At 46.4% G+C, this 12,560-nt stretch overlaps 1 protein-coding gene across 2 annotated transcripts in view; it reads left to right on the forward strand.

The window, feature by feature from the left end:
• rhbdl1 (rhomboid, veinlet-like 1 (Drosophila)) overlaps window positions 1-12,560 on the forward strand; it is a 62,994-nt gene that overhangs the window by 13,915 nt on the left and 36,519 nt on the right. For both annotated transcript variants that reach the window (XM_030077525.1, XM_030077524.1), the window contains one exon: window positions 10,499-10,657. In XM_030077525.1, the coding sequence (XP_029933385.1) occupies window positions 10,592-10,657 (66 nt within the window). In that variant the 5' untranslated portion in view covers window positions 10,499-10,591. The remainder of the gene's footprint in view (window positions 1-10,498; window positions 10,658-12,560) is intronic.

Here is a 12,560-nt window from a genome sequence, read left to right on the forward strand (position 1 = left end):
GCCGTTCAGTCAGGGATGCTTCACACAGCAAAGACAGCGTTTCACTTGAGGCTTACCTCGCTGTGTCAGTGTCTGCAAAACATCACATGGTGGTGGTCTAATCAAAGTAGTGATATTAGGTTGGCTGCCATATTTGGGACTGATGTTTACCTGCCTCTGGTGCCTTTTTTTTGCTCCATCAAGGTTACTTTTACATTTAAATTTAATGATAGTTACATGTTTAATAGTATTTGACTTTAGTTTTCAGTCTGTTAGAACTAGAACAAAGTTAGTGTATGCAGTATTTGTGTTTTGTGTACAGAGCATCCCTGAACAACAACTGTTTTGAAATCATCCATACGGCCCATACAGTTATTCTTAGGCTGCACTGTGTTTTGCCCTTCTGTTCAGTTTTTTAATGAACATATGGTCACAATGCTATGTTGGCCTTTTGTAGGAGTACAGCCGCAGTGCAGGGCGTTTGATCCTCAGGAGTTTGTGCTTTTTCTCCACTGCCTTGGATTTTTAAGTTCACGGTCCTTGTCTATCATTATTTGACGGGAGCTCTTTGAGGTTACCAAGGCAACAGTTGACTCTGATCTCAGTTTGGCTATTATTTTCCTGTGCTTTCAATCTGGTTCACTTATTGAAAATCCTTTAGCAGTGACCTTGGAGTGGTTCCATTAGCTTAGATCTATTCATGCTCACTACCGAAAGGTAGTGGAAACAGATTAATTGCTGACATTGATTATGATTTGAATAAAGATTACAGTGCAGTGGCTTCAGTCATGCCACCCAGGAGAGATAAACCTTTGTTTTTCACAAAATGTGAAGGTCGTTATTTAGGGTTTGCTTGGCTGTGGTAATAGGTGACAGGAGGGTACTGCTGTCATGTTCAAGATGACATAGTCTCAATACATCAGGACATAATCCGCCAATTACCCTTCACTGGCTATACATAGTACCGTTAAATCGAGCCAATCAAACAGGAGATACATTGCTATAATGAGGAGGCCTGGACATTTTAAAAAAAAACTCATACTGAGGAGGTTTTGCAGGCCTGCATGTACAGTATTTAAGAAAAGGAAAGTCCACGTATGTGGTGCAGTTGACGAACACTGTTGGCACGGAGAATTGGGAGCAAATCTCCTAAGGAACAATGCAGTGGACGAGCATCCCTGCCTCAACTTATTTTTATGAGTTAACACCTCCTCCCCCACTTCTTTTAACCATTGCCCTTAATAGGAGCGGTCACTGCAGAGTTGCGCAGAAACAAATAAAGTATATACTAAAAGATCTCCAGCACGTTTGACAACGATGTACACATCACACTCCCACTTGTCCTCGAGCTTACGTTTACCACAAAGTCTCACACTGCGCACCAGCACCTTATCCCCCACCTGCAGGATAGATGTATCGATACTTGTATCGAGTTTTCAGTCTAATAAAGCACGGCTTCTGCCTGCCACCTACATGCATGGTAACAACCTCCAATTCATCAAATGCATGGTCTGACACTTGTGTTGCAGTTCCCGTATGGCAGTCTCTTCATTATGCATCAGATTATCATAAAAGGGCCTTTGTTCTGTTATTACTTATAATGAACTATTGAACACAGGAGGGCTCTGGCCATGTGTTACTGCGGTGGCATTCATTTGAGCCACTGGAGGCTCAGTGAGCCGTCCAAACAGTCTAATTCAGTGTTACGTTTGTGCATGTGTGGTGGGGGTGGGAGTGTGCCTGATTGTGCAGTGGTGCGTACAACGTGCTAATGTGCTTGTGAATATAATTAGCATGGAAATATCAAGGGTTTATGAACAGTCTGTCTTTCTAGGGGTGTCAGTGTCAGGGTGCCAGTAGTATTGATATAATTAGTGCCATTATTGCATTATCTGTTGGCTGTATTTTGCGTTATAACCCATTTGTCTTTTTTTTTGTTAGTTAACCCTTGATAAGTAGCACAGTAATTACATGATTACAATTTCATCCTATGCCTTATATTCGTAGCTTGTGTAATGTTTACAATGTGTGCAATTGTGCGTGTATGTGCCTGTGAGTAACAGATCAGACGTGTGCGGGGGGGTGGAGGGGGGGGGTCTATGCCAGTAGTAAGTGCACAGCCGCAGTGGAGCCCATCCCCTGCTCCCTCCCTGAGACACCTTACTTGCAGTGAGGAGAGGAGCTGCAGCTACTGGCCACTCCTTCCACGACTCCGATTGGTAGAGAAAGGCCACCTCCCTCCCCTGCCTCATTGGTATGCAGGCAGTGCAGTGTGTGTGAGGAGAGGAAAAAGAGAGAGAGAGAGTGAGAGAGAGAGAGAGACAGAGAGAGAGAGAGGTAGCAGTCAGTGCAGTGGAATAGAGGAGAGCGAGAGGAGGAGGAGGAGGAGAGTGAATGAGAGCTGCTGGATCTGCCTGCCTGCCGTCTGCTGAAGCTGGGTTTACCACCGCGCCACGCTGCACTGGCACAGAGCAGAGTCACGGCCTGCCTGCACACAGTGCGCACTCATCACCGCAGACTCCACAGCACCGATTACTCCAGCAACAACACCAGCTAAAGAAAAACAGGGACCACCAGGAAACAGGCTCACCGGGCTTTCTCCATCTCCATCAAGGCAAAGGGGGACGTAGCAGCTACGAAGGGGCCTGACGCTACAATTTAGGCACCAGCTACTACCTCACTCGAGTCCCTCCCACCCCATTCCATCCTCACCAACACCACCACCCCTCTCTTGCTCCTCCCTATGCCCTTGTCCTCGGCGGCTCCTCTCAACTCCCTGGCCAGTATATGGATAGAAGCTCCCTGTTTCAGCTCATACAAGAGCAGGTAAGCAAACAAGCGAGCGGCGGCAGAGGTTTCTATGGTTACAGTCTCCTGGCCACCTCTCCGTCTATCCAGAGACTGAGACAGGAGGCTGGGGTTAGAGCTGGTGTTAGGATTGATGGCAGGGGCTGTTTGCACTGGCAAAATGAGATTGTAGGACGACATGATGACTGCAAGCATCATGGAGCCATGTGGGCCCAGAGAATGTGAGGTCAGCTCATGAGCGACAGGAGGGGGGGGGGGTTGGGGGGGGTGTCATCGTCTCATCGTTTACCTGAAGGGATTGAGGGAGGGGAGGGAAGAGGGGTGTGTGGATAAATGGATGAAAGGATGCATCAGTGTATTTATTTTTGTGACGTGAAAAGGCTGCAAGGTAACGGTCAACTAGTAAGTAGCAGTCACATAGCTGTTGCATGATTTGGCACTGATCACTTGTGCGTGCATCTGTGTGTGTGCACTCAAGGGGTTGTATCTGTGTCTCTGTGCTTTTTTTTTTTTTTTTTTTTTTTTTATCATTTCACTTGTATTCACTCTGCTTTCCAGACTGCTGTCCCAGCCTTGTGGACTTTGGGTTACAGGAGTCAGACATAGCAAGATTGTCCTGCTCCTCGTTTGGCAACAAGGCAGCCAAGTCCTGGTCTTGGCTCTCCCCTTGAAAGGCAGCTTTTATATGGCTTTGAACTTGTTCCTCTTTATTGGCTCTGACGTTGAATATTATTGCCTGGGACAAACACCGTGTTGATGGCCATACTTAGGCCAGTGAAAAAATGCGCCTTTTCACATCTGGTTTCAAAGAATCCAGTAGCCAAAGAGATATATTTATAGTCCAATTGGATGTGTCTGAATTTAGCTTTGGTCTGCTGTGTCCAAAATTAACATGCCCATCCTAGATTTGAAGGCATATTCTACCCCCCCAAAAAGATGTCTTCAGCTGAAGCTCCCTTAGGACGGGCACGATTGCGTGATTGTGCTGGTGAACGTATGTGTGAGTGTGTGTGTATGTGTTTGCCTGCATATATATTTGCAGTCTTATTTCATGTTTGGCATTTAATTCTCAGCTGTCTAATCTATCTCCTGTTTTCGATGATGGACTAGTCCACAGGGGTTTGGGCTGATTGTAAGATAGGTTAGGCAATCATTCTGTCCAAGAGGGAGAAATCGATTGTCTGCTGCAGGGTGTCGGGGTCACGAGTGGCCCATCAGCAACACATTGATCAACAGACTTAAGAGCCTAGGGAAGGCGTGTGTGTGTGTAATATGTGCGTGTGTTTTCATGTGTGCACGTGCTTGAGCATGTGCACAGAAGAATTTTTATGAATGTATGTATATGTGTGGGTGTTTTTGTTATATGAAGTGGAGGGACGCCTGTGTGGAGTGAGTGAAATTTCAGTGTGTGTGAGAAGGAGTACCGTGGTCACAGTGGTGGTCTATAAAACCTCCCAGGCTGCAGCCAAGCTGGGTGACTCATTTACTGTATGAGCGCCTCAGTGAAAGTGAAAGTGCTCAGGTGATTGCACACTGTTGCTCTGAAATAGTGAAACGCTAACAACACCTACATTCCCCTCCTAGATACATTTTTAATGAATTCTAAGAGTCCGTCTCATTTATGTCGATATCCATTTTCAGTGTAGGAAGACCTTGGGCTGCAGATGAAGCCGATATTTCCTAACTGTAAATGGCTGCTTGTTTTAGTGATTGTTGGGTTTGCTCTGTGTGCATCGGCATGTTCCAGAAGACACTGTTTGTATGGATTTAGCTTTGACGAAGCTCCCCTTTTTCCTCGGACGTTTACCAGATGGAGTGAGTTTTTGGGCTTCCACTCCTGCCTCTGCTGCAGAATATGTTGCCACAAGGAACCACGCTGAGTGAAGGCGAAAAACAAGTAGTCGAAGAAATATGGAGCTCTCAGAGGTAATATCCAATTAAGCTATTGAGGCGGCTTGTAGAAATCATCAGGGCCATGAACAAGTTGCACTCACATTTGTATGGACAAGTCAAGAGACCCATGGGAGGATGGTGGGTGGGTCTTTTTAGCTGAACAGACCACAGGACGCAATGCCTTTGATTTGAAAGTTGTTTACCCACTTAAACCAGAATGAGAATGGTTGTTGAACGAATGATTGTTTACTTGAAGTGAAAACTACCAACAGCTTTTAGACAGGCTTTTTTCCCCTCACCTGTATTCGGGAAAAGAGTTTTCAAAGCACATTTCCTTTTTCAGCTCTGGCCTGCTTCAGATTTATATAGTTACACCCACTGGAGGCTGCCTGGTGCTGCCACAGTATCCTGCTGGCCACTGAGGAGGTCATTGTTTTGGGAGGGAGTAGTATTACTCATTTACGGCTCAAATTGTTACAGCTTGTCTGGGGATTTGAATGAGTGACCTTCCACTTCTTTAACATTGAGGTTACCACACCCCCAGCGACCAGCACTGAACAGCAGTGTGCTTTCTGTCTCCCTCAGGATTTAATTTCGCCTTTAGTCATGCTGTAAATATAAATGCAAAAGGCATATTTTCCTGCACTTACATTTTAGGGTTGCGGGGGTTTTCCAGTCTCAGTATGGTGTCTTCTGCCAAAAACAGCTGGGCATCCTTGACTCAGATGAGCACTGCTGGTCTAGAGGAAGAGGGATATTGATGCAGCCCCCTCCCACTGAACCACATGGAAATGCTGCAGGAAGAGAGAGAGAGAGAGGGGAGACAGAAAGAAAGAATTAAAGAAAGCAACAGTGGCTACATGAGAGAGTTTATTAGTCCTTGTCTGCAGGAGGTAACAATGCTGAGCCCAAGCTATTTCTGGCCTGTTCGGGCACACACATAGACTCGTGATTAGAACTCACACACACACAAACACACACTTTGTCTAGTTGTCTTTCTATAGCAGTGTCACTGATAAGGAAACTCAACGGTGGGCAACACTCCATCACTGAGGCAAGCTATCATTAGTCGAACGTGAATATCTCCCCCATGTCATTCAGTTCTTATCTAGCTTATTTATATCTCTCCCATAAGAGCAGGGGGGAATCTGAATGCTATTCTGACATATTTATGTCAAGCGGAGAGGATAAGGCTCCCATGCACCTTCCCGTTTCATCGTTGTCTGATGCCAGTTTGAATTGAGCTGCATTTGGGAAATGCCTCTGGCTGTTTGCACTATGTTTAAACACCAGGAAATGTAGTAAGATGACGATTTGCATCAAGGAAAATTCCTCGGATGGCTCTCTCCAGTAATTCTCCACCTGTGCTGGAGGAGAGAGGGGTCTGGCTTTCGCGGCCGTCTCGTTGCGGTGCCACAGTGGTGAAGTTGAAGTGTAATGACAGTAACAGTAGGGCAGAACACGCAATGTGATAATTACACAGTCAGTGGCCCAGTTGTTGGCGAACAGCAGTGCGTCCCGAGGGCAGCAGCGATGATTCAAATGGGTTATATCCGATGCCATGCAAATAATACTCTGCCCTGTAAATGCCATTGCCCTCTGCAGCTGCACAGCCCTTTTCGGATTCGACAGTCATGCTCACGGACACTAAAGTAGTTTATAATGTTGACTCTGTGCCGTTGGGTTTGAACTGTGCCACTGAGATGTTAGCCTGGTGCAGCACCGGTGCTCGTGCACTGCTGTGCTAATGCTCCATATAGAAGGCCTCTTAGTCCATGTTTTAGCATTAGCTGCATGTACAGGACTGGAGGTACTTGTGTCGTGGCTGAGGTATGTGCAGGAAACTGATAAGTTAAGTCAGTCCTGCGCTGGGGTCACTCGGAGTGGCAGCGCACCGTATTGATGGTAATAGAGGTCCTAGGGGTTAACGCCGAGATCATTCCCCCGCGGTCAGCATTTCACTCCTCTTCCTCCTCGTCTTCTTCTGCGCCGTTTTATCCCGTATTTCCTCCCACTTGATCCTCAGCCACTTCCTCTCCTTTAACGCAGACACCTTCCATCCATAATCTTAGCCCCGCTGTCCCTGACCCACCTCCTCCTCCCACAGCTAAGCCCTGCCTTCATCTTTTTATTACCACCTCATTGTTTTTTCATTGGTCTATCCTCCTGCCATCCATCTAGACGATATCCTCCCTTCCCCTGTCTCCTCTGCTCATCCCTCCCCCGTTTTGGGTCTCTTTCCTCTTCCTCTCAAACACCAATACCTCGGACAAAAAAAAAAAAAAAAAGGGGGGGGAAATGCGAGAAAGCGATGACACACAGGCAGCTGGTAACTATGGCAACGTGTGCAGCTTGTCAAAGTGTCGTCCTCACCAGTGTTGGATCGCTTCAATAACTGCTCCGCTTTCAGTGATGTCCCCTCCTTCTCCTTCACCCCCTTTTCTCTCTTTCCATCTCCATCTCTCTCTCGCTCTCCCATGAACGTCACCAGCCTGCCAAAGCGCAAACAGGCCCCCCTTGCCAACATTCATTCATTTCACTGTACCTCATCCCGCTAATTGATAATCCTAATTGGATACAAGGACCAATCCTCCACCTCCTTGTTTTCCCAGCATACAGCCTCCCCTGTGTAATGTTGTTTCTGAATAAGGTCAGACATAGAAGGGGATGCTTTCGGCACCGCGTGACAGCTCAGTGTCAACAACCGGGTCTGCGTAAATGCGCACAGCCACATAGCTACCACGCGGCGCTCTGGAGTGTATGTGCGATGTCTGGGTCGGCTGTATGTGTAGTGATGTGCTGACATATGGAGGCTGACAGTAATCAGACGTCCCCAGTGTGGCTCTGTGTTCCCCCTGTCAGCCCGGGCTGAGCCAGGAGCACATTAGAATCTGATCTATCTCCCCTCGGTGGCAAGTGGATGCAGAGCACTGGAGTGTGTCACAGCCCTCTGATAGAATAGAGAAGACTGCCAGACTGCTGGGCTAGGCCAACATACAGAATGGCAGACAGTGGCGGGCATTTTTATTCGCCGCGCGTCTCTGTTTCATGTCTATCTCCTCTCCGGTTTACAGACTCGCTCTGCTCTTCTCACCTCTCTTTTCATGTACCTTCTCCTCCTTCCACCGTTCCTCCAATTTCATCATTCTTCGTTTCTTTCATGCCCCCCTCCCCTCCTCTCCCATTTTCAATCTCTTGCTACTCTGCTATCTTTTTTTGTGCCTCCCCTTCTGTTCCCCTCATATTATCCTGGTGCCCTACACATCCTCGGCAAACATTGGCCATATCAGCACCCCTCACTCTGTGCGCCTCAAGGGGAGAATGGGCCGTGTTTTAAAAAAACGTCCATGGAACACACAGTTAAGGGGATTATCTAAAAATAGAGCTGGGCCCATTTTCTTTGCCTTCTTGGTTCATTTTCAAACATGCATGTGGTTTTTAGATGCAGTTCAGGAAGCTGCTCTGAGGTTGTCGGCTGCCAGGCCGAGCCAGCTGGGGGCTCGACGTTCAGCATGGATTATAGCATGTGTATGTGGTGTGTGAGGGAGAGTGACCAAGAGGGTGGGATGGACCAAATTGGTTATGTGCCAGTGTCTTATGAGAGAGAGTATAAGCACTGTGGCCTGACCATACAGGATTTTACACATGACATGTGAACACCTCAGAAATCGACACAACATGATGCAAAATGTTTGCCTCCCCAAAACCAGGGAGTGCCCATGAGACAGCAATGATATACATATATATATATATATATATATATATATATATATATATATATATATATATATATACACACACACACACACATATATATATATATATATATATCATAATCGTGTTTGTGCAACCTTGGCTATCAGCAACTTTTCGCAGTGCTGAGAAGCTTGTTACACTGAAGTAAAAATAGCAAAAGTGAGGAAAGTCCTTCACCACATGTACCAGCATTGGGAAGGCATACATTCAACTTGACTGGAGCATCATCAGAGCTAATACATTACTTCCCTCCAGTACATTGTGCCAGGTTAATAAACAGATAATAAGTGATCACAGGAGGGAGAGAAGTGCATTAAATGGAATTAATGGGCTCCTTCTGTTCAGTTGAACACATGTAAACCATATAGGAGAGGGGGGCAAAGCTCACATAAACACCCTCAAAAACAGAGACACATTCATGCACATGGAGGCACTCTCACACCGACGGATTGTCTGATTGATCTTCCTTGTTCCCCAGTTGAGTGGTGGAGCTTTAAGCTTTGAGCTTCCTGCTGTACAGACTGACGCTGCATGGCAGAGTTTAATGCCACTCTCCCCATGCAGCCGGCGCGACGCCTTTGTCTCACCGCGTCAGAACAGATCGAGTCCAGACTGTAACGGCCTAAAACGGATTCATCTCGCGGACTCATGACATGGGCAGAGATGATCCGTCTCGACTGACTCCAGACTGATGCAACATCTGAAAGCCCACTCTCCCCCCTGGGCGAGAAGAGGTTGTTGGTTTACTATCCGAAGCTTAATGAGGCTGTGTTAGCATTCAGGAAACAGTAAAAGGAGAGGCGGCAAGGGCTCTTCCCATGTGGTCTCTTTGTACTGCTCAAGATTGTCCTTAGGCACACTCTCATAAACACAGTCAGATGCACTAAAGAGAGCTGGCATGAGAAATTAACGCTCCATTGAAAAGCTATAGACACGCATTTAGGGGGAAAAAGTAAGCGATGAAAATGAAATAAGTATGCGATACAGCCCCCCCCCCAACAGAAAACACACATAACATAAACCACACATAGATACACACCCTATATTTTACAGGCCATTTTAAGTGGGCACTATTTTAGACGCTACACTCAGGCACTTTTATGACACTCCCCCGCTTAAATCAATTACGAGGAGCAGCAGTGGCATGCAGGCATCAGCAGTAATAACCCATGGGGCTGTGGGTCTCAGTGTGTGAGTGGTGATTAATGAAAACCACACTGATTGGGAGCTGCAAATGTGGCCGGGGAGGGACTCTCACAGTCAAATGAAGCATCCACTTAGAAACGAGGGCTGACAAATCAACCTAATTTACTGTTGAGCTCTGTTTTGTTTAGTTGTTTTTTTCCCCCCTACAAATCAAAAGCACTCAAACTTTCATGGAAAATGGCCTTCATCAGAGGTTTTTCAAATTTCTCTGTGACTCCACAAACTAAACCACCAAAAACTTTGTGGAGAAACCCCATAGGTGGCGAGTGGAGTCACACCAAAGCATTATCATGCATACATAAAATGCAACAACTCCATCATTCAAACAAAACATTTCTTGTCTTCCAACTGCCAGCAGGGAAACCGCAGGTCACCGTATACTCGAACAGCATGTCAGCCCGTTTTCTCTCAGCTCCAACAATAACAATCACCCTGCTGTTTCTTCGGCAGTCAGTCCTGCTCCTTTAACGAGGCTGTTTCTTGAGGCAGGTCTAATTCTTTCATCAGCATCATGGTGGCAACATTGCTTAATTAATCCCGGTGTCATTGACTGAGCTCTTGCTGCCAGCTCCGTAGCTCTGCATTGTCTTTAAGTGTATCTATTGTGTCTCCAGTTGACTTCTCATCTGTCTATGAACCTAGTTGATTACTGTCGCATTTCCCTCCGGGACACATTGACACCATTCCTCATCACTGCAGTGCAGCCTATTGTTCTGTATGCGCTTCAAGAATACAAGGTTTGTGCAACAATGTGTTTAAGGATGCAATGGAGAAACAACATTATCAGGACTGGTTTTATCAGCAATGCTGCTCTTATCCCACTGATCTGAGACTGAACTGGATTGTTGTTTTTCAGCTGGACCCAGAGAACACCGGTTTCATCGCAGTGGAGAACTTCACCAGCCTGGTGGAGCACCATGAGCTGCAGCTGGACCCATCCAAACTGGACATGCTGTTCGCCCTGGTCCAGAGCAATGAGGAGGGACAGGTGTGCTACCAAGAGCTCATCGAGCTGGTGAGTGGAAATTGCCTGGAGCAGACACACACACACACGCACATGCAAACATATGCATGGACAGTTACGCAAGGCATTTCGTGTCTGGAGGTGCAGGCATAATTTTACACACATGCACAACTTTGTCTGATTTGTGAAAGGTTAGAGAATTGATTCTGTCTGTTGCAACCGGAGCCAACAAGCTTCACGACGGCTAAATTGACCGGACAATTGAAGTCTTTAGTCAGGCAGAAGAAGGATCAATCTTTCCAATTAAATGTGCTGATAAATCCACACACTTACAAAACATTTGTACATTTACACCATACACACCAAGCTGACGGGGGCACAGTGTTGGAGGATTTAGATTATCACACCTGTTTCTGGACACACCGGCAGCCCAGGTTTAAAGGTAACATCCGGCTCGGGTTGGTCCTCTGCTTGTGCTTTGAAGGTGAGGTCAGGTCCTTCATTTTTATTCATTCACTGCTTCTTCACCTATCTGCGTTCACAATTGTGTCCCTATTAGAAATTCATGTCGAGCCTTAATATGAGAAAGGCTGATTCTCCCCAAGCCCGCACTCAAGCGCCTGCCTCCGCTCCTAGCAGCATACGGGCGTAAGCACCGTGATTAATTCAACGCAATGCAATTCCTGGCATATTTTCACTTCCTTAAGCTCATTTCTTCTCTTTCTCTCTCTCTCTCTCTCTCTCTCTCTCTTTCCCTTTCTCTGTCTCTATCTCTGTGTTTTATCCCAGCCATGGTTTGTAATGAAGGCCGCTCAATTTGGAGAAGGTCCAAAATTGTGAGGTCTCTGCCACTGAGGGGAAAGCAATGACCGATGTGCTGCTCCCACAGAGCGGCAACTCTTTTACATCAACCCTCTTTTTTTTTTTTTTCTGGGAGCTCCACCATCCTTGAAGTGGTATTTTTTTTCCCAAACCATCTCATTTTCATGCGTCCACATCTTCACCCCTCCCTTTTCTCAAGCCAAGTAATATCACCCTGCTTATTTTGAACCTCCCCTTCCTTGAACCCTCAGATCTCATTTCCTCCACTCTCATCGCGAGCTCCTCGTGAGCACATGTTAGGTGGGAGAAAAAACCTGCTTCTGCTCCGACGGCATCAGGGAGACACTTTCAACATTGCCCATCAGCCAAATGAAAATTGCCTTCGATTAGCCCAGCATTGGTAGTAGCAGGCAGTAATCTGAGGCAATTTGAGAACGCCCAACCTCGCAGAGATATTGACCCCCAAGTCTGATTTTAAAGATTTGTCTGACACATGAGCGTGAGTGCATTCTCACATGCACACACTTATTCACTCCTCCTTCTATGCACGCATACAATTTGCATGTTCTAAATATATGCAGGCACTCTTTGATCAAAGACTATTGCAGACACCTTCCACAAACCTCTCTCTCTTTCTCTTGCTCTCGCTCTAACTCACACTCTCACTCTCACTGTCTCTCACACGCGCTCACACACTCACACTCACATTCCCAATGTGCATGAAAACACAGACAGACTCTCATTCATACACATGAGCGCTGCCGGTACAAATTTGCTGACTAATTTAGATGATATTCAGATGTTCATGTGAATCTGGGCTCCTGTCACAGAGCATGTGATGCGCGATCTGGTGCGAGAGCAGGTCTGCTCCGGGCTGCCACAGGGAGCATGCCGCATGTAGCGTGACATTTTTAACCAGGTCATCACCAGGTCCCCCAGGCCTTCCTCTCCCTATCCTCCCCTTTCTGTCTCCAACTCTCTCACTTTTCTTTTTCTCACTTTTATTTCTTTTGTGGATCCCTCTTTGTCATTTTCAGGATTTTTTTTTTATTAGAAATGTGATGCAAAGTTCACTTAGAGAGTTGCATTTTCCTTTACTTTTTGTATTTTTGCACATTCATGAAATAGAAAA

Source organism: Myripristis murdjan, chromosome 19 (genome assembly GCF_902150065.1).
Source record: "Myripristis murdjan chromosome 19, fMyrMur1.1, whole genome shotgun sequence".
Taxonomy (NCBI): Eukaryota; Metazoa; Chordata; class Actinopteri; order Holocentriformes; family Holocentridae; genus Myripristis; species Myripristis murdjan.